This window comes from Chlamydotis macqueenii, chromosome 16 (assembly GCF_036417535.1).
Source record: "Chlamydotis macqueenii isolate bChlMac1 chromosome 16, bChlMac1.mat, whole genome shotgun sequence".
In the NCBI taxonomy this organism is placed as follows: Eukaryota; Metazoa; Chordata; class Aves; order Otidiformes; family Otididae; genus Chlamydotis; species Chlamydotis macqueenii.
Genome location: NC_141571.1, coordinates 11,953,479 through 11,975,162, shown reverse-complemented (window position 1 = coordinate 11,975,162; position 21,684 = coordinate 11,953,479). Strand labels below are relative to the sequence as shown.

Below are 21,684 nucleotides of genomic sequence, written 5' to 3'. Positions count from 1 at the left end.
GCTGTGATTATTGGTATCTGTTTATACCGAGAGTTTCTGATTAACATCGCTGCTGCGGAACAGCTGTTCTCCCATAATAAGTTAAGCTTTGGTAAAGATGCCTGATAAGGATGAGAGTTGTGCCAGGGGAGGTTTAGATTGGACATTAGGAAAAATTTCTTCACTGAAGAGCTTGTCAAGTGCTGGAACAGGGCTGCCCAGGAAGTGGTGGAGTCACCATCCCTGGAGGTATTGAAATGACGTGTAGATGAGATGTTTAGAGACATGGTTTAGTGGTGGACTTGGCAGTGTTATGTTTATAGAATCATAGAATGTTTAGGGTTGGAAGGGACCTTTAAAAGTCATCTAGTCCAGCCCCACTGAAAGGAGCAGTGACATCTTCAACCAGATCAGGTTGCTCAGAGCCTTGTCCAACCTGGCCTTGAATGTTTCCAGGGATGGGGCATCCACCACCTCTCTGGGCGACCTGTGCCAGGGTTCCAGCATCCCCATTGTAAAAAATTTCTTCCCAATATCTAATCTAAATCTACGTCCCTCTATTTTGAAACCATTACCCCTTGTCCTGTCACAACAGGCCCTACTGAAGAGTCTTTCCCCATCTTTCTTGTAGGCCCCCTTGAGGTACTGGAAGACCGCTATAAGGTCTCCCCAGAGTCTTCTCTTCTCCAGGCTGAACAGCCCCAACTCTCTCAGCCCGTCCTCATAGGAGGGGTGCTCCAGCCCTCTTATAATCTTCGTGGCCTCATCTGGACCCTACCGAACTGGTCCATGTCCTTCTTAATGGTTGGACTCGATGATCTTAAAGGTCTTTTCCAACCTTAGATCCTGTGATTCTAAGATTTAAGATTAATTGCAGCAAAAATTAACTGGCTGGAAAGGGATCACCATAGCTTCATGTCAAGTTTTGGAAATATAATTTTCCAGAAACACAAGAACTGGATGCTTACAAATATGGAAGGCTTTCAGAAATAATTAATTAGCTATCCTGTTTTGCAGTATGCTTACCACTGTTACAAATTTACTCATTCAGTAAAAAATTTTTAGCAAACTATAGCTTACTCCTTACTCCTTGTAACAAACTACTTACTGAACTCTGACTGAGACACTCAGGAGGAATGGAACTGCTGTGAGCTTGTAGAATCTGTTTTCCCATCTAACCTGATATCAGACACTTAATATCTCTGACTTAAATATTTTCTTTCTGTTTCTTTTTTTTTTTTAAATGTGAGCAAAGTGTATATTTTACATAGATGGTTACTCACTTTGTAGGGCTTTAGTAAGAAGCAGTCTGCATCAGTTGCCAAAACAACTGTGCATGTCGTCTTCGATGAAAGCGGATCACAGGTATTCTACTTCAATATGCTGAGATGGTTGTTTTATGTTGATTGTATCTTTGGCGAGATAGTAATGTTAATGTCCAAATCATAGAATACTTCAGACAGATATACACAGGGGAAGCTCTTTTATGTGAATTCTGATTTGGTAACCCATCCTTGTTAGCAAAAATAACAGCTAGGCTGGATGCTTTCCAAAGTAAAAGTATATAAACTCTGAAGTTTATCAAAATCTACAGTGAGGAATATGTTACTTAGGGTAAATATGTTGTTATTGTTTGTGTGTATAAATATAAAGTATGAAACATAATAAAATACAAATACTGTATAAAAATTTTACAAATCCAAAATACTATGTAGGTTATGGTACCAGAAAGTCAGTTGTCACCACGTTTGGAAGAAAAATCTGAAGAAGAGGAGAAATCTGGTAGCTATAAAACCCAGCAACTTCCTGAAACTTCGAGGACTCTGAATAAAAATAACAATCAAGAAAAATGTAGAGCTGGTTCCTCCAAGGTAAGTAATAGTATCAAACAGAAAAAAGTACTTCAGAAATGCAAGTAAATTTAAATATTTATCATATTTTATAATATAAAAATCTTGTTATTTTACAGTTGGAATATAATTAATAGAGGTTTTGATTGTTTGCTTATTATTTGATGCTAAGCTATACAAGTCCCTTTGCTAAAAATCCTCATTATTTTGTGTTTTGAAACTATAATGATGTGGCAAAAATAAAAAAAAAATGTTAATATTCTTTAGACAATTATACTCTGAGAATTCTCTTTAAAGAGAAACGTTTGCAAGACATGCCTAGATCTCTGTGCAAAAGTCTAGTGTAGCCTCTGGAGACTTAGTAATGATCAGCAGTAGTAATGGCTGTAATTAGAGACAAGTCCTTTAGGCTTGGCAATCGCAAAGACTGATGATTACAAAAAAACACATGGTTGTCAAGATAAGTCCTGTATCCTGGTTATTCAAATCACAATTTCATGGGACTGCTCCCATGATTCTCTGATAGCTGATTCTTTGCTTTAAACTGAGAGGAGCCCAATGCATTCCACCTAGTGTTTCTTTTTCCCCACAATCACTCTGAAGTTGTAAATGTGATTATACTGGGACTAACTACAGATATGCTAGGGATGGGGGAACGGATGAAGCAGTGTCACCATGTCTTCACTGTGCAACAGACATGCAGTGCATGTCTTGCTAGCAGTAGTCTAGTAAACCTGTTCCTGAGGTTCTGCGGGTTATGTGATAGCTTCGCAGAAACTCCTGGGAATCATCTTGGTTACTTTTGATGGTTAGCAAGAGATAGGATTTGTCTGTTCTTTATTGATTTAATTTAGAAAACAATCACTGATCTCAGTTTAAAAACATTAGTTTTGAGTATTATATGATTCAAGTATTGTAGTGAACTTTCTCTAAAAAGAGAACTGCATAACAATCACATTACGTTGATGTGTGCAGCAACAGCAATTGACATTCCAATAATAGAAAGTGTCAAAAGACTCTTGGAAGTAGAATTTCTAAAATCTTGTGTTGATATCCTTAAATCTGTGTATTATGGTCATTTTTTTTTCTGTTCTTCAAGATAAATACATCTTGTAAAAGGAAAGTATCTGAAGCATCTGTACTTATTGCTGGAACTACAAGATTTTCCACAAGGAGTCCGCTGGTATTTGTTAGCACATGTAAGTTTACAAGTACTTTCAGTGCAAAAATACACTATAAATCACCCTTGAAACACAAACATGAGCTGTGATCCATTGCAGAGCTGGAAATGAAAAGTAGACCTTATAAAATCTGTCTAGCAGGTGCTTTAAATGTGACATTTTTAAACTAGGCCACTTGCTATTGGTCTGTAGACATGATGCAGGGTAGTAGCTCCATTCTAAACAGCTGAAGGCCACCTTATTGTTTTTACTGCTGCTGTCAGTCAGCTCTTTGTGCTGGAGCAAGCTGAGAAGTCAGCAGTCGATTAGAACACCTAAAACATAGGAATTTTTTTCTCTCTCTCATATGCTCTTGGTTTAAAGAATTCTCAGCAGTTAGTGCTCTTATAGTGGTTATGGTGGAAAATCAGCTTTCTCCCATGTGCACATCTATCACTTGCATTTTACTGTTATCTAAAAAAGGCATGTGTTTCTTCAAGGGGCAGTTGATTATATAGAATTGTAAAAGGTACATGTTAGTTTATGTAAATACTAACCGGCATTTTTTAAAGTTTTTGGAATAGATGTGATCATGGGCAAAACTCTTCATATTGATGTCACAGACAGCACAGAAATCATAACAGAAGAAATGGTAGAATTCTAACATGTGTCTCGTTTGTTTTCAGCAACTCCTTGTAAAGGGCGATTTAAATTACCTTTGGAAATGATGAGCTCTGCTGAAAGGCATGACAATAATGCAGTTAACAAGACTAGAACACAGAATTTCTATCAGGAACCTACTGGAGTATGGATGTCATCTGTAGCTAAGTTTTTTTTTTGTTTTTTTTTTACTTAGAATAACATTCACTTCTATTCTAATTTGTTCCTAAGTCATATTTTAAAGAGCTAGAGTTTTGCAGTTAGCAACTCACTTCAGCTGTAGTTGCAAAATGTTAATATCTTCAAGCTATAGTATTGATAGCATTGGTTTTAGTGCATTTTTGATTAGTCATTCACTAAAATCAAATGAAACTACATAGGTGTCACTGAACTGCAGTTTGACTACATATTTTTGCTTCTGTTTTAGTTGAACAAAGACTTAGAAGTAACATTTTTTGAAATTTTCTGGTTCTAAATGTCTTTCTGGGTCAGATTCAGGTCAAATCCTGGACTATGGGATTCTGAAGCATTTTTTGATACAGCCATGCTTTAGAAAAAGGCTTTAGTATATAGAATGTGTACTTTAGAATATTTCAAGTGTCACTTTTTACTTCCTTTGCTTTTATGGATTCTAATAGTCAGTATTATTTACTGTACTTTTTAGAGTGGGCAAAGATGTACACTAGACAACAAATTTAGCGAAACAGAACAGAAGGTCAAGAAGTCAAATAGCAGAAGTGAGGCAAAACTATCTGAAAAGGTACTGGAATCAGCACTTCTATGAAATAGTTTCATGTTTAATTAGGGAAAATACAAGTTTATGGGGTTGTACTCTTTATAGTCCTATGCTAATATTTTCTTTTGTGTTATCCCATTGTAGCAAATGTGTGCTGAAGAAGTTTTAGAAATGATAGAAGAGGCAAAAACTATGTCCACACAAAAGCAAACTTTAGGCAAGTAATTTTACAAGTGTTGATAGTACTTACTTTTAAAGTTATTTTAATTTTTGTACATTTCTTTTGTAATAATAATTGATGCCAAATTAATGTCTCACTTAGGTGAAGCATTAGATATTGTTCCTGATTCTCAGCCAGCAGGGAGAAGCAATAAACCTTTGTAAGTACTGGAGAAGAATACCAAGTCACTGTTGGCACTCACTTTGAAGGGAGTATTTTCAAGTTTTGCCGGAGTTGAAATTTTGTTGCATAGTTTCAGAAAATGCCAGAATTTAATTGCCTTGTCTTCCCTGAGAGTTGTATTAAGAACTGTTGGCTGTGTAAATCAGGTCACTTTTATTGTGTGGTTTTATTTCTTTTATTCTGAAATTCATGGCACCAAATCAGCACTCATATGTGTTTGCTAAGACTACTTCATGAACAATACTATTCTGTTGTCTTAATCAAATACTTTAAATTGGTGAATCTGTTTATGAAAGTACTACTCATTAACAAGGTCAGAGCAGGAATTTAAGTAAGCTTCAGTAGTAACAATGAGAACAATTCTTTCAGATTACATCAGCAGGTAAAATAGAAATGACATATGGGTTTACATACATGAACTGTGCCATAAAAAGTAGTAAATCTGACACAACACTGAGTTATCCAAGTTCAGGGTTTAATGATGGCCATAGGATATTGTTGTCTCTTTGAAGCTGACTTAAAAATGTATGTTGTTTCTGAAGGTTTGCCATTTTGTAATGCATTGGTTAATAGAGCAGTGGTGGCAGACTTAGGTACCAATGTCAAATGCATTGGTATCTACTAAGTATCACTGTTTTCCTATTTTGTGATGCATGTGTATTATAATTAAGACTCACTTTATGCATTTCACTGATAATAAGATGGTATTATCTTTGTTAGGCTGTCTGGTCTTTTGGAGAGTTCTTTTGATAAAACCAAAACATGGAAAAAAAGAGCATGCTCTGTTCCTGAGAAGAATATAACAACTAGTGACAAGGAAAGGCTAAATCCATCATTGACACATATGTCCCATCCAGGTTATGTTCACATTTTGTTAACTGTTAGTGTTAAAAATGTTTCAGATTAATTTTTAACCTACAGTTGTGCTTTTTTTTTCCTTCTTCCTTGTGTTAGTTTCTGTTGTTAGTGAGAAAGCTGTGAAAGAAAAAGCATTTATGCAGTTTTTTGCAGTACCTCTCCAGATAAATGAAGAAAGTAGAGAAGAAAACCAAAGAAATTGATTCCATGATACTTAGTGGACAGTCAGTGTGTTAATCATTTGGCACAGAAACTGTTAAGTACAGAAGGGAAAAGTATTTAAACTATTACTGAAACATGATTTAAAACATTTCTTTCAGCTAGAGTGTCCGAATCATCTTTGCATTCTGATTTTAGAAAAGAAGAACCTGATGTTCTCTTTAGAAAAGAGACTGAAAATCCAAAACAATCAAAGACGGTGAGAGTTTCTTACCTTCATTTCTTTGACTTGCAGTTAAGAGAATTGTCAAATTTTCAGTGTTTCAAAATTTGTATTTTAATTTAGTCACAAACTTATTTTTCATTGACTTTCTACTAATATAGAGTGAATTAAATAATGTCCACTTCACTGTTTACTTTTTCAGCATGACCTGTTTAAGATTAATTCACTCTTGAATCTGATCACTCAGATTCACTCTGATCTTTTAAAAGATCATCTTTTAAAAAAATAATTCTTAGATAAGCACCAGCTCCTTCATTCACTTTTGGATGTTGTAGTACACAAAACCACGACATATAAAAGAAAATAGCTGCTAAACTGATTTTTTGTTGCTCACTGTTTGGGCAATGCAAGGGAAAATGGTTTATAAAGGAATGTTATTTAGTACATCTAGAAGACATTTAATGAAGTTTAGGTGATTGTTGGGAACCTGTAATTCTGTTTGCAGCTTTGCCCTTCTGATGAATGGGTTCAAAGTTGAGTCTTAATCTCTATTTTTATAGAAAACAAAGTCTAAAGAAATGGCAGATGCAACAAAATCACTAATTAGTAAAATCAGTGACAGATATAAATTAAAAACTGATGAGAAAAGCAAAGCAAGAGACTCCTTGAGTTTTAAAAGGTATGATGTGAACTATTTACTTTTGTGCTTATTCTTTTTCTGCATGTGGCTTTGTCTGTGATCTACTCCTCTGTCAGTTTTTTCACATCCTGCTTTCATCTGAATAATTTCTTAACTTTTGATAAACCCTGTTGTACCAAAGAGTAGGAAACTACTAGTCAAATACTTCTGCTACTTGAAGTAACTACAAAGGCTGTTGGAAACTCTGTTCAGTGGTCTTTCACTCACAGCACACTGTGGAGAGAAATTAACTGGGATTATTCGTGGGCACTCCATATGCTGGGTGTCTCCATCCCATCATCATAGTTTGGGGTTCAAACTTGGTTTCAGTGAATTTTCTGATTTTCTAAAGTTCCTAGCTCTCTCTTCCTGAAAGAGTTGACTATTAGAGAGTTTAAATTTAATAAATTCTTAAATAAGAAAATCAGTCTTACCTTGCTGGAACTGATGCTTGGAGATACACTTTACATACAAATGCGTCCTCCCCATGTTTGGTTGTAACTCCATGATGGACTGGAAGAGCTAGGCTGCATCACCTTTCAACCTTTTGGATAGGGACTTGGAAGACATGCAGAATGTGCAGTATAGCTGTGTGATCTGCAGAAAAATGGAAGGGGCTGATCTCTTTTAATCCACTTGGGTTTGTATTTAAATACCTGAATAAATTTGTTGTGTTTGATAAGGCTTTTATTTATATAAGCATAATTCTAATGCATATGTTCTAATTAGCATTTAACAAAATGTATCCTTATTTTTTAGGCCATATCTAAATAAATCCTTTGTCTCTAAGGTAACATATTATTGTTTTATTGGAATTTTTTTTTCGTATCAGAGATCACAGATATGTATGTATATGGTGATACCTGGTAGATGTAAAGAGAAGATTCACAAATATCAATGAATGTTAAATATCTGTAGACATTAATGTTAATTATGCATTGACTGTATATACTCAAAATAGAAGGCAACTGTCAGCCAGTGAAACCCAAATTAATTTCTGTTTACATATTAAATAATTGAATCCGTTCCTTTTGAACATGGCAATGCTAAATATTTAGAATAGAAAATATTATAGTAAATGAGATTATCGAATACTTACATGGGATATAGCCAGGAGACACAAATTATTCTTAATGTTTGGGGGAATGGGAGAATTATGAGGTTTTGTGGATGTCCTTAAAGGATAAATTCTAAAAGATTTAGTTTCTACTAGCTCTTTTCCCCTTTTGCCATAGTGTACTGTTGCTAATCAAGTGGAAGTCTGAGCAGCTGCTGGGGTTTTTTTTCATATGTTCATGATGAAGAACTTGCTTTTTGAGATGACTGTGTATGAATCCACAGTCCAAATTTGACGTATGAATTAACTTTTTATTTATGTATAGGAAGAAGTTCAGGATAGAAACATGAAAACCACTACTTATCTTAATATAACTGCTATGTAAGTAGTTAAAACATTTTCAAACAAAATTACCCATTGGGTAATTCTAATTACCCATACCTAACTTTGTGAAATGTTCTTTAATTCAGTCACAAACCTGATCTCTGTGTCTGTTTGACAGAGATGATGTCTACAACTTCAACATCAGTGGGTTTGATGAGCCTACAATAAAGCTTGGCGTAAGAATATAACTGAAACTGATATGCTATGGATAGAATATAAAGGAGCTCAGTCAACTTAAATTACATCTACTGGAAGTATAGTTACCATCTAAAAATTCAAATTATATCACTGAATTAAGTAGGGGAAAAAAGATTGCCATGTAAATACCTCTGTCACTTTCAAATCTATAATGATACACGTTATCCTAAGGTTCTGGCCACTTAAAGCTACTGTTCCCCTGAATTAAGAATAAAACAGTTTATTAGGAGTATCATTACTTTTAAATTATCCTATTATCCTGAAAGTGTTATTGCCATCCTTCTAATCCCCATTGTAAAGATATCTTTGTCCAGATATTTGAATAAAAAGAAAATCTAGCTAAGATAAAAGGAAAAGACAACAAAAGATAGTTTTGCTTCTTACGGGTAAGAGGAGCCTGCTGAATTGGTGAAGGTAGTGAAGCAAGTGGATGGAAAATAATGTATTTGAGATATTGAAAGCTTCAGTAAGTTCCAGTTGGTTTTAACTATTGGTTCTGTTCTTAAGTAATTTCTAAGATAGAAATTAATCATTGGATGTTGATTGGGGCATATAAAATCTGAGGAAAAAAAAACCCTTAGCTGTTACTGTCTGATGGCCTGCTTAATTTTCTTTAAATTCTGTAACAAATTAAAGCCTTCATTTGTTTCTTATTTACTTAACATTTTTAGATCCCAGAATTGCATGTTACTGACCGGAGTGTTCATACCGATCCAAAGAGAAAAGGGTAGGGATGCTACATTGTGTCCTAGTCTGCTAGCTATCATCAGGCATTCCATTATGAATATCCAGGGAATGTATGCATCACAATAATATCCTGACTCTGTTGTGTTTTCAAGCAATACACATAGCTGCTGTGGTCTCCTAGGCTGTTTCATTATTTTTGTTTGAGAAGCTGATAAAAAGTAAAGAATGCATTTCATGAAGAAAACAGCTTTAGTTCTCTTCATGGAATACTACAGGGATATAAACTGAGGGGGGGAGGGGGAGATTTTGTTAATGGTCAACCTGCAAAAGGACATGTTGTTACTGTGTGTTCTTACTGATCATTAGCAAATAAGTACATCCTGTATGGTTTAAGGGGAACAGATATTCCCAAAATGGATGTGAAATAAAAACTAGGTACATTTGTTTGAATCTTTAATCTACATATCACATTAATAGTAGAGAGATTTAGAAGAAGTATCTTTAAATGTATCATTTAAGGTGCTTTTTCTTTTTCTAACTAAGGAACGCAGACAACAATAAAACTAGCACTGAAGCAAAAGGAAGAAAAAAAGTAAGGCTCAGATTTTTGTGGATCAGTACATCTTGTCTTCCTGCCTTTAAATAGCAGTTATGTAAGTGAAAGGTATATTAAAAGTAAATTAATAACCTGAGAACTTCTTTGGTTTTTGTAGACTAGAAACAATCAAAACAAGAAACATCTCTTTAGTGACACAGACACAGAATACAGAGGTGATGACAGCAAGACAGACATTAGTTGGCTACAAGAATCAAATAGAAAATCTAAAGCCCAGATAATTGATTACAGTAGAAATAAAAGCTTAGGGAAACCAATAAGCACAGACAAAAGTAAGCAACTTTTTTTTCGTATTTCTTAAGAATGCTGTAATAAGTTTGTCCATAGATATTTACTGCACAGCATGTAATGTGCTGTGTTGCAGATACAATGTGGTTTTGTTGTCTTATTCCCAAGTATAAGAAATTTTCAAATGAGTTCTAAAAATTTATAAAGGTTAATTCCCAAAAAGTCTGTGTTTTAGAGGATGGGACAGGCAGAGATTATCAACTAAAAAATCTTTGGCTTTTTAAAATAATGTGGTAAAAGCAGTTTACTGAATCAGTAAGTTTGTGAGCATAAAAGTGGTTCCATGATTTTACAGCTAAAACTCTAACTGTCAAACATTCACAAAGTTTGCTGTTTTTTCTAACTTTGTGTATTACAACAGCAGATAAATTCTCTGAACCTGCTTGCCACGTGGATAAACCTAAAGGCAAAAATGCAAATAAGAAAAAGGTAAATATAAATTTGCAACTAGATTAGTAATACATATTCAAAATGTCTTAACTCGCTACAGAAACTGTTTTTAACCAATTTTTCATAAATATGTGTCATTTCTCCGTGTTTATTTCAAGCGAACTTGTTAAGTACAGTTAGTTCTTTTCAGGTGGTACATGCTTTTTATGTAGTATTTCAAGCATAAACTAGCTATCAGTTAAAATTATTATTATACATTGATGCTTTTGTAAGTTTTATTACTTAGAATTATTGTATCTGCTGCTTAACAGCCATCTACTCCATTGAATATGCCATTAGCTTTTCAGCAAGGGTTTTCATGTGGTTAATGTGCCTAATTGAATTTTAATACCTTTGAGATTATAATTTCTTTAAATGAATATATGTAACATAGTGAAACTGCAAAATAAGTGTCATAGCTAAAGAAAGAATAATAATTGCAAAATATTGTAAGCATATTAAAGTTGGGAGTATAATAAATTATAAGCGATTATGAACATATTAATGAAAGGTGGTTGTAGATGTCTGTAAGCCAGAGTTTAAAAAACAAACAGACAAAACAGTAAACACCAAAAAAACCCCAAAACCTTCTGTCCACTCCAGACTACTCTTTGGTCTCAGACTGTACAATAATTATACAAATCTATTTAATATTTGTAGTTTAAAGCTACATACATGCACTCAGTGTAAATCATGTATATGAAACACCACATGTAGGTATTGATGGCGATTCCTAGTCCATGTAAATCAAGACTGAAGAGGGCTTCTGAACAGGGCTTCAAAACTGAGAAGAGTTTCAATTGCTCAATGTTGAATCAGTATACTTACTAAAATGTGTCCTTTTTTTTTTTTTTTTTTTTTGTAGCGAAATTCCCTAGACCTACCCAAGCAAGTTCAAAGTTCCTACTTTGAGGAGGTAGGGTTCCACTGCATAGATTTAGATGGAGAGCATCTGAATCATAGAATGATTTGGGTTGGAAGGGACCTTAAAGATCATCTCATTCCAACCCCACTGCCATGGGGAGGGACACTTTCCACCAGACCAGGTCGCTCAAAGCCCCATCCAACCTGGCCTTGAACACTTCCAGGGATGGGGCATCCACACATCACAGGGAAACCTGTCCCAGTGCCTCGCCACCCTCACAGTAAAGAATTTCTTCCTTATGTCTAATCCAAACCTACCCTCTTCCAGTTTAAAGCCATTACCCCTTGTCCTATCGCTACATGCCCTTGTCAAAAGTCTATCTCCAGCTCTCCTGTAGCCCCCTTGAGGTACTGGAAAACCGCTATCAGGTCTCCCTGGAGCCTCCTCTTCTCCAGGCTGAACAGCCCCAACTTTCTCAGCCTGTCCTCACAGGACAGGTGCTCCAGCCCTCTGATCATCTTCACGGCCTCCTCTGGACTCGCTCCAACAGGTCCATGTCCAAGCCCAGGAAGTCACTAATAGACTTGATCCTAGAGATGAGGAGGCTCAGAAAGCACACATTTTGCACAGAGCACTTTTCAGGACAGTAAGGAGGCAAGAATTCTAATCTCTCCTAGTCTGAGAGGCATTGCACTTAACATTTTACATCCCTTCTAATGTCAGGTCCCTCGGTTACTTTCAGTGAGAACATCCTTTGCCCTGTTGCTGAACACTGACTGCTGTGTAGAGAGTGGCAGTAGTTAGGACGCAGAAGGGGGACAGATAGAAAGGAATACTGATTCTAGTGTAGTGTTTAAGGTAATCGGTTCAGAGGTGATGATCAAGGATACTGGTTCCTGCTCACTATGCAGGCTTTTGGTTTTATTCTATTTCAAAGCAGTTACAGTCTAACTTAAATGAGCACATATTTCAGAGAGCAAGCTTTGGAAACCCACTTTGGCTTTGCTAAAGTTGAAAAGTGGCATTTATTTTGCCTCTTCACTTTTTTTGACTCTTACATTGTTGATCGCACTGTGCTTTTTGTGCAGTGGAAATTACCTTTCCCCAAATGCCTGCTAGACTAATGGCTTGACTCTCCGAGCTTTGGTAAAGTTAAACTTTTTTCGTTGTTTTGAAATAATGGATTTCAAGTCATATTAAACCCAGTTACCTGCCATTTATTTTCATATATTTATTTGTTAATCATTCTGATATAAATTGAAGATGTTTTTATTCTTCCAAAGACAAACAAATATAAAGAACAGAATTCAAGAACTGATGAAACAATAGAACAAACCACCAGACCAAAACTACCTCGAAGAGCAGCATTAGCAAAAAATTACAAAGAACCTTCCAGTTCAGAGTCAGAGAGTGAAAGGAAATCTCCAGCATGGGGGAAATCAAAAATACAGGTATGCAGTTGCACTTTATTCTTGAAAATCCACTTCTGCTATAATTTCAAAATAAACTCTGATCTACTTTGTACTTAGTACTCCTAAATTTTAAGTGCCAAACATGAGCAAGTTATACTGTATTTTATTTATTTATTGTTTCCAGTAGTGCCCTTTTAAAATTATGAATATTTATCTGCTAAGAAAATCAGCCCTAAAGAATCATCAGTTTCTATTTATGAAATTTATTCTGCTGCACAGAACAGCTGTGTCCTTTATTTTAAAAACTTACTGATATTTTGAAAGTGTCTATTAAATGGGAGGTTTTAGTGAGCCAAATTTTGTTCTTTTCAATAATGTGATTTTGATAACACTATATTATCCTGTTCTACTACAATAGAAAATGCTGACTTGAGAGTATCTCAATGCATTTGATGAATATCTAAATAGGATTTTTAGTAAATTAAGCAATGGTGTTGGGTGCTAAAACACTTTGATTCTTTTAATTTAACATTTCAGTGTATGTGGATAGGTCTGTAAACTTCACTGGTTAAATCTTGAAGCATTGGTAATTGCCTCCAGTAGTTAAGAAGTTCATAAGAATAAAAATTTTGGTGATGAATTAAACCAATTCAATGCATATTGATATTAGAACACTTGATATCCTTCCAAATTTAAGTACTTCCAATCATGTTCCTTTTTGGACCTTCTGCTTGTTCAATGATACATTAATACGCTTTTTACCTGCATATATATACCCTTCCATATGTTTACAAATAATGTTTATATAAACTTTGTTTTAATAGAAGCGTATGAATGGGGAAAACAAGGATAGTAATCAGCAAAAGGAACTCCAGAATATTGTGTCTATGGAGTCAAAGAGTGTAGCTAACTATGTCCATAAAGCATGTGTTAAATTAAAGAATTCTGCAGAACAAAAAGAAATTGAAATGCCGTCATCTGAGAGTCCGGCATCTGTTGAGACAATGAGATGTAGGTATTTTGACTTTTAATTTATAGCAATACTGTATTAAAAGTTGGATGTTAAAGAGGATTATCACAGCAGTAAAACTTTACATTTATTTCATGCTTTTAAAATAAGAAATATCCCTAATTCAGTGTGTACCACATAATATAAGGATGTATATTAATATGTCACTAACACTTTTATAAGTTGGTACAGTTACTTGACGTAGGCATAATACAGAAGTGCAATACGGAAGTGTCAGAATGAATCTGGTAACTGCTAAAATAGTGCAGAGAGTGCAAAAAGTGCAAGTGCAGCAAGTCATATCCCAGCACTTAAAGTAGAATTCCACTCAGCCAAGACTCGCGCATACCTGGAGTTGGAACAGTTGGCAATGTTGGGCTTTAACTTACCTTTTTTCCTTTCATTCCTCATGCTGACAGTTAAGTAACTGTTTTATAGGTGCTGAAAGAATATCAGAAGGAGATGTTACTCAAGAGCATACTTATAGTGAAAAATCACTGCCTCTTCAGGAGTCAACACTAGAAAAAAGGGAAATGTTAAACTTTGAGAAAGGAATCTCTCCCAGTAATAATTTCTGTCCACAAAAAAAGAGTGTTCAAAGTAGATATCTAAATCAATCCCCTGAGATGACTGTTAAAAAGTTAACATTTGGAAATAAAAGTTTCTCACCAATTTTAACTGAAGCATCTTTGGTAAGAATATTAAAGTTATTAATATTAAAGTTTTGTTCCATTCAGCTGCCAGCTGTTTTATGCTTTTGTACATCTCCTTTCAATTTTTTTTTTTGTTAATGTGTAGCTCAGCTTAACGACATATAAAACTGTCAGTGGAAAACATGCAAAGGGATCTTTATCTGAAACATACAATAATAATGAAGATTCAAGTTTCAGACATTGCTTTTCAGAAACCCTTTCTATTAAAGGAAGACTACAAGAAATCACTAAACCTATCACAAAAAGTAAAGAAGAGGTATGTTACTAAATCCTTTTCTCTTCAGAAGAGAGCTGCAGCTTTTTGTCTCTTTTATCCACTTTATAGATAGTGAATTTTAAGGGAAATGCATCTTTCATAATGTAAAACACTATATATAATGTTTACTTGTGACCTGTTTGGAAAATCCTACTAGTTAATTTTTAAATATTTGAGATAAATTAGGGAATTGTTTATCATATGGATACAAGGAAATAATTTTATCCCAACAAGATCAGTTATAATTAATATCTTAAATAATAAGAGGGAGTAAATATGTTCTTCTTGGCTTTAAATAAAATTATTTTTCACAAATTAAAGAATTGTGACATCTGCGTGGAAAAACCTCTCGAGGTGAAAAAGTGCTCTCTTAGTGTTAATGTACTACTGAATATAACAACTATTTGTAGCATTGGCAAATAAATAAAAACTGCTATAAACCTTTAAACCAGTTCTCATAAGTAATTTTTGTGTGTGTGTGTGAAAAGCACTAATGACTCCCTTAAGAAATTATTTTGTTTGTGCCCTCTTGCAAGAAAAAGTTAGACCTTACTCGTCATTTGACTTATTACTATCACTAATTATTAATGTGGTGAAGAATTTGTTTATTCTTTCATCTAGTGAGACCTAGTAGTAAGTCATGCAGTGATTTTTTTTTTATTATTGTTTTGCTTTTATTGTAATTGTGTTCATTTCCCTACTTTAACGAAAAGCAACATAGATATGGATTTCTGATGAAGACTTCTAAAAGTGCTTTAAATTGGAAGCTAATAAATCCATGACCTTTCTTTTAGGATTGTGTAGCACCATCTCCACTGTCTGTTTCCAGTGGAAGTAAAGTACAGCCTTGGAGTGAAGAACCTTATGGCCCCATGCATGAGTCAGGTACAAACATTTCATTTTAAGCAAAAGGCTTTCTACGCGTCTCGTAAAAGTTAAGAAAAATGTTTATTTGGCATAAAAATATTGTCCAAGTATTTATTTTAATCTTGTTTTCTTTCTTATACTTTCAGTATTATTCTGTTTTTACTCTTTTGCCCATTTTCTTTGCTGGTTTAATTACCCTAAAAAACCCTGGAAACTTGTCTCCAAAGTGCAGTTACGGTAAAGAGTTAGTTGCGCTCTTAAGAAATAATTAGAAGCATTCCAACTGATACTGGAAAAAAAGTGGGGATAACGGTATTATCAGGAAAAGAGGGCTCAGGGTGAATCTCTTTGAGTGAGTCTTGCATGAGTCGGAGTTCTGTGTTCCATTGAAATCCTGTTGTTCATGTACATCAAGTGCTCATATCTACTGAACATGCCCTCCATAAATGTAATGCTTATTAATTTTTATATAGCTCTTGAGCTTTAAAGACAAGACACACATACTTCTAGAATTTGGATCCAAGGGTCAATATACTCTTCTTTATCTTCCCATGTTGTTGTTCTAAATAACCCTAAAATTCAGCATTGTTTTCATGTTTATTAAAGGACCAACTACACACACATTTCTCAAACGAAGCTACCACAGTGATACAGAAAGCAATTCTGATGAAGCAGAAACGAGCAAAGAGGAGGAAAAGAAAGGAAACAGAAGAACAAAGTTACAGCCTAGAAAATTATTTAAAACAGATGATACTGTTTCTTACAGAGGTTAGTTACGGCGTGAAAGTTGACTATAGTTGGGCAAAAGTTTGAAATACGTAACAAAGTTTTAACAAGAAAAGATAATATCCATAAAAATGCATCTTACATATTTTAAAGACATAAAAATAAATGCTGTATATTTAGACTATATCCATTTTATATGTCAGAAAATTGGTATGAAAATCGAAACTGGTCTCATCCATCTAAGTGGTGAAATTAATATGTATATAAGAAAAGCTGTTCTAGGCCCTCTTGTAACTTCAGTTTTTCATACTGAATTGTGACTATCTCTTTTTATTTCTCTTCAGTATCTGAAAGCATATCTACTGTATCTGTAAATGATCTTTCTGTTTTGGATGGGGAAATCTGGGAACCTGGTTGTTCAACTATCAGTATATGTCAGCAGCTCCAAAAAGGATTTACTAAGAAAATTGAGGCAAGACATTTAATATATAATATTAGTTATCTATGTGGGTACACATGCATTTGAATGATAGCTTGTCTTACACCACAGAATTTGCTTAAAAGAACATGAGAATAGCTGTGTGCATAGGATTTCAAGAAATATCAGAATTCAAGGTTCCTTTTATGCGTTTTTCAATTCCTAATACCTAACTCTCCAATGATTGTCTTTCCCAGGTCTGTTTTACTTTTATCCTGTACATTGTTTCAAAACAAGCTTATGTATCTAAAGTAACAAGCATACTGCCTTTTGATTTTTTTTCAAATTATCAAATTCATTAATGAAATTTATTTGCAAAAAGGGAAACATGGGCCTGAATAATGCATTTGTTAATTTGTTCAAAGACAGCTGTAAGCACATGTTATTCATTCATGTATACTTTCTCTGTTTTGAGGAAATATATTTTTCAAATAATATACTTCTAATTAAGTTAGGTAGAATTTTATCAAAAACGTTTATTTACATTTCTTTAACAGAAAGCTTTTCCTGAAATGATAGGGAGATAATTAAAAAAAGAAAAAAAAAAAAAAGCTGTTTTGCTCAGTGTGATCTGTGATACTAAGCAATTACAGTACTAAACATACTAGAGTACTACAGTACTTTTTTTCCTAAAGTGAAAATAATCTGAATTTAATCTTAAAACATCCTCATAGAGCCGCTCACAGAAAATGGATCATTTTACTAAGCAATCATTAAGAGCTGCCCATCAGCATTTGACAACAATGAGTTACCAGCTTCATGAATGCAGGTCTGTAAGGAAAGATTTCTTTTAAAACACTCTTAAAATGCAATGAATACCTTCTAAAAGTAACTAATTTTGTTTTGGTAGGATCAGGCAGCTGGATAAATTTCATTTTGCTCTCCTTGAGGAACTTGAGAATTTTGAAAAAGATTCTCAGTCCCTGAAAAACATGGAAAAAGAATTCTCGGTTTGTATTTTAATTGCTTGATCATGGAGAAAATTAAATTCTTATGGAATCCATAGATTATTCATATTATCTTTAACTTCAGATCATTAATTCTGATTTTAATTAAAAAGTCTTTATCATTTTGCTTAAAGTTCGGTCACATTTCAAATAATGAATTTGAAGTGTTAGGATTGGCTAATGCTGTGCTCTTAGAATTTCTAGATCACCGCTATATGTTTTTCTTCCTAGAATAAACTATTACTACTTGTAATGGGCTGTTTGCCTCACTTCATGAGCCTTTTTTTTTCAGCTGGCCTGTATTTCAGGAGCATGTAGGCATTTGAACCTGATTTGCTGTGTGTTCTATGATGAGCCAGTTGACATCCTGGGTCTACTACTTGCTGTAATGTAAAAAGCAATGTACAAATATTCATATTAACACAAGACTGTATTAGCTTTTTTCTTTTACTCTGAAGGCATAGCTTAAATTATATGGAAAGTCTGATTAAAATGATACACACATTCTTTTTCATCATGTTGAAACTGTTATGCAGAACAGATTTTTGGTAAAACTGGTTCCGTAACAATAGAATTCTTGAAGTGCCTCATCCTGCCAGCTAAACTGATTGTTTTCTTTTCAAGCTTCTGTGGTGACTGTGTAACTCCTACCCATTCTGTGCTGAGTCTGTGGTTGTAGGTTATTTTACTCATACTAGATAGCTGTCAGTTTTAGTTCAGAAAATATTACTTCTTGCTGATTATCATCTATTAATATTTTTCCTTCCAGACCTTTTGGAAAAAACATACACATACTTTTAGTACATACATGAAAAATGAGCAACAGAGGTTAGTAGGCTTCTTCATTAATCCTGGGTGATAGTGTTCTGTTCATTCAAGGTATAAATTAGGTGAACTACTATTCTCTATGCAATTTCTCTCTTCCATAAAATAGAGATAGTAGATGAGATGAGAAAATGAGATTTAAATGTTACGTTACAGGAAAAAAAATTAATTAATCTAAATTTTTCTACATGCCTGCTAGACTATTCCAGTAGTAACAATGATGGTAATATTTATCCATGTTTTTAAGTACAAATATACTACAAATAGTGGGATCTGTTCATGCTGTGTGTGGAAAGTTCCTACATAGCAAAGCTATTTGAACTGCCTTTTATTTCTTTAGAATTCAGATTCTTAAAACTTCATTTGAAAAGAACATCTACCATACTGTTGACTATGAAGAACGTATTTTCACTTCAGAGGTATGATGAACTTTTGTTTCTTTCTTGTTTTTAATATTTTTAAATTCTTTCATTTTACCAACAGATATCAGTCTTGACTTTTTTCCAAATAAAGTATTTATCCTCAGTATTGTATTAATGCCACTTAAGTATTTTTGTAGCTTATTGTTTTCATAAAATATCCTTTAATGTAACAATATTCAGTGTTTTAGGGCTAGATTTCACCCAGTAGAAGGTTTGTGCAATTATCTGGAAAACTGCTGCAAGGTTTATTCTCTATAATGTGGCTTTGTTTACCAGTGTTAATCATCCAAGAAAGAACAAATTTATAACGCCCATCCCTTTCCCTAGGCAGGTGGATGCATATGCATCTGTATCTCTCAGTTATAAACCATTTAGGGATGTAATTGTCGTCTTGACAATGGGTTACAAATTGTGAGCAGAGAAGATGCATTCGGTATCTTTTTATAGATGCATCTGATGAAAGAAGACATAAAAGGACTCCAAGAGAAACTTCTTAAAGAAATGGTAAATGAAGTTATCTTGTCCTTATTTTTACTGTTTAAGTATAGCTGTTTGAACACTAGATTACTAAAAATTGTAATTTCTAATACCCTATCAAAAATAAAAATGAGTCAGAATCTGTGTATCACTGACATGTTATACTTCAAACCTTAGCGGGGTGATAAAAGCAGCAGGCAGATACGGATGTACTGGTTTAGTTTGCAGTCTTAATATGTTGAATGTTGATGTGGAAAAGAAAAATACAACATTTGATATGTTAAAAGCAGCATATCTATGCACCAGAATTATAATACTTCAAATAAAGTCTTCCTTTTGTTTTTTAAGTATTGATAAATGTCATGGTTTTTGCACAGCAAGAAGAGGAATTGTGTAATGTTCGCAGAGGATTGCAGACATTGTTTCAATCAGAAGATGAGAAGATCGAATTCTGAAGTAATATTTTCAGATACTTTCCTGAAATTCATTCTTTTATAACGAAAAATTTGACAATTTTTTTTTTTTAACTCTCAAGGAAACTATTGTAATGAAAGCATATTTTCCTTAATATTAAAATCTCTTAGATAAGACTTCTCCTTTTATGTGTGAGATTTGGAATTATTTTACTGAATCCACTAAAATGCAATATGTAAAATTTTTAGTTTTTAGCATGTGCTGTTTTTTAAGAAGTCTTTAACAATTTTAACAGGTTATTTAACTGACTTTCAGAGAGATCACTTCGAATTTCACTTTGAATTTATGTTTTGGGACTGTGTGTACAGCGTACCCCTCTAGTCTGATCCAGAATACAGTCAGAAATTATTCAGGGATAAAGTTGCCTGTTTTGATCTCAGTCCTATTTGTCTGTGATGTTCGACTTAATAGGAGTTTCTAAGAGAAGACAAAACTCTTCAGCACTTGTGGTTGAACTACGTTGCAAATAGTTTTATTAAATAGTTCACGAAAAATATATATTGTCTGTCTTTTTCTTTTTTTACAAGATGATGTTATTACTATTTTGCTTTATATCAGTAATGTGTATTCGCACGTCAGTCATAAAACTTGCTGCTGTGCAACTATTTTGTATCAGACAACAGATAGCAAGAGCTATTTCTGTAGCTCAGAAATATATGCTACATACTAATACAATCTATGCCATATACTTAGATTTCAGAATATTTCCGAAGAAAACGACCAGTGAGACATAATTTACACTTCTCCTTTGTTGCCATGTATCAACTAGAAGTTTTCTTCTGAATATTTATTATGAATATTAACTTCGAAGTTAATATTTTTCTTAATTTGCTTTTACATTAAACAAAAATCTACCTTCCATTTCATAGTTCCTTAGGAACCTTTTAATATTTTTTAACTTGAAATCCTGCATTTAAATACTGTAAACTTTTCAGGATCAGAACAATACCTTTAATAATTTTCATATCAGTTCTCTTTAAAAATGAGGATTGAAAACCTACAGCTGATCAAGAAGTAGCAGATGTAGAGAATAATTCATAGAATGTGCATGTCTTGGAGCTTGTCTGTATTACCACATGCAGAGCTGCCTCTTTACCATGGAGCCGACTCCAGGTTGACGCTGCCAGCATTGCGGGGGCCTGAGCTCACTGAGCGCCGCACTAACACAACTTCACAGCTTCTGGAGCAGGGCTGAAAGGGGTCTGTGCATCTCCGTAGCTGATGTTATGACCACAGAGGTCTCAAAAGAATATATTAGCCAGTTTGGGGGTAACAATTCTTAACAACTTCATCACTTTACAGCCATTATTTTACATTCCATGGTACCTCTTATTTTGCCCTTTGCTTGCCTTTGACATCGTACACGCTTCTCTGTCATTTCTTCCATTATTCTCTCTACCCTCTGAACTCTTCTGTTTTTCCTCAGTTTCCTTTCTACATTCCTGTTGCTGCTTTTATTATCAACAGACATTTACTTACTGTAGTGTTCTTTAATCTAATTTTTTCTCATCTGTTACTGAAACCATTTAGTCTGTAGCTCTTAAACTCTTATTTTTTTAGTCCAACTAGTTCTGAATGCAGCTATTACACTATATTGCTATTATTGTTGTTTAGTATTTTTTTAAGTCTAATAGATGGGCTTTCATCATTTTAAGTTGTTGGCTGTTATTTAGGTCTTACATTGATTTGACTTCCTTCAAACCCACCAATCATTTTCTGAAAATATTTATCCAGTAGAAGTTCCCTGCTGAACCTTACCACTATTGGCATCTTTGGTGATACTTAACCAGTTCAGTTTTATTAACTCTTTGTTGGTTTGCCCATGCAATCTGTCTGTCCTACAGTAC

The 21,684-nt window shown here is 34.1% G+C and overlaps 1 protein-coding gene across 1 annotated transcript in view; it reads left to right on the top strand.

The window, feature by feature from the left end:
• The window catches only part of SYCP2 (synaptonemal complex protein 2), a 29,104-nt gene extending 9,263 nt beyond the window's left edge, over window positions 1–19,841 (top strand). Inside the window, exons 15-43 of the mRNA XM_086761074.1 lie at window positions 1,270–1,344; window positions 1,695–1,850; window positions 2,929–3,028; window positions 3,676–3,794; window positions 4,530–4,602; window positions 4,708–4,765; window positions 5,509–5,645; window positions 5,967–6,064; window positions 6,589–6,707; window positions 7,467–7,497; window positions 8,090–8,145; window positions 8,267–8,324; window positions 9,018–9,073; window positions 9,577–9,625; window positions 9,747–9,921; window positions 10,299–10,366; window positions 12,515–12,682; window positions 13,468–13,654; window positions 14,091–14,344; window positions 14,451–14,621; window positions 15,416–15,506; window positions 16,095–16,256; window positions 16,559–16,686; window positions 17,367–17,461; window positions 17,543–17,642; window positions 18,409–18,467; window positions 18,805–18,883; window positions 19,334–19,390; window positions 19,741–19,841. Coding sequence (XP_086617200.1) covers window positions 1,270–1,344; window positions 1,695–1,850; window positions 2,929–3,028; window positions 3,676–3,794; window positions 4,530–4,602; window positions 4,708–4,765; window positions 5,509–5,645; window positions 5,967–6,064; window positions 6,589–6,707; window positions 7,467–7,497; window positions 8,090–8,145; window positions 8,267–8,324; window positions 9,018–9,073; window positions 9,577–9,625; window positions 9,747–9,921; window positions 10,299–10,366; window positions 12,515–12,682; window positions 13,468–13,654; window positions 14,091–14,344; window positions 14,451–14,621; window positions 15,416–15,506; window positions 16,095–16,256; window positions 16,559–16,686; window positions 17,367–17,461; window positions 17,543–17,642; window positions 18,409–18,467; window positions 18,805–18,883; window positions 19,334–19,390; window positions 19,741–19,818 — 3,057 coding nt within the window. The 3' untranslated portion in view covers window positions 19,819–19,841. The remainder of the gene's footprint in view (window positions 1–1,269; window positions 1,345–1,694; window positions 1,851–2,928; window positions 3,029–3,675; window positions 3,795–4,529; window positions 4,603–4,707; window positions 4,766–5,508; window positions 5,646–5,966; window positions 6,065–6,588; window positions 6,708–7,466; window positions 7,498–8,089; window positions 8,146–8,266; window positions 8,325–9,017; window positions 9,074–9,576; window positions 9,626–9,746; window positions 9,922–10,298; window positions 10,367–12,514; window positions 12,683–13,467; window positions 13,655–14,090; window positions 14,345–14,450; window positions 14,622–15,415; window positions 15,507–16,094; window positions 16,257–16,558; window positions 16,687–17,366; window positions 17,462–17,542; window positions 17,643–18,408; window positions 18,468–18,804; window positions 18,884–19,333; window positions 19,391–19,740) is intronic.
• The last annotated feature ends 1,843 nt before the right edge of the window (window positions 19,842–21,684 follow it).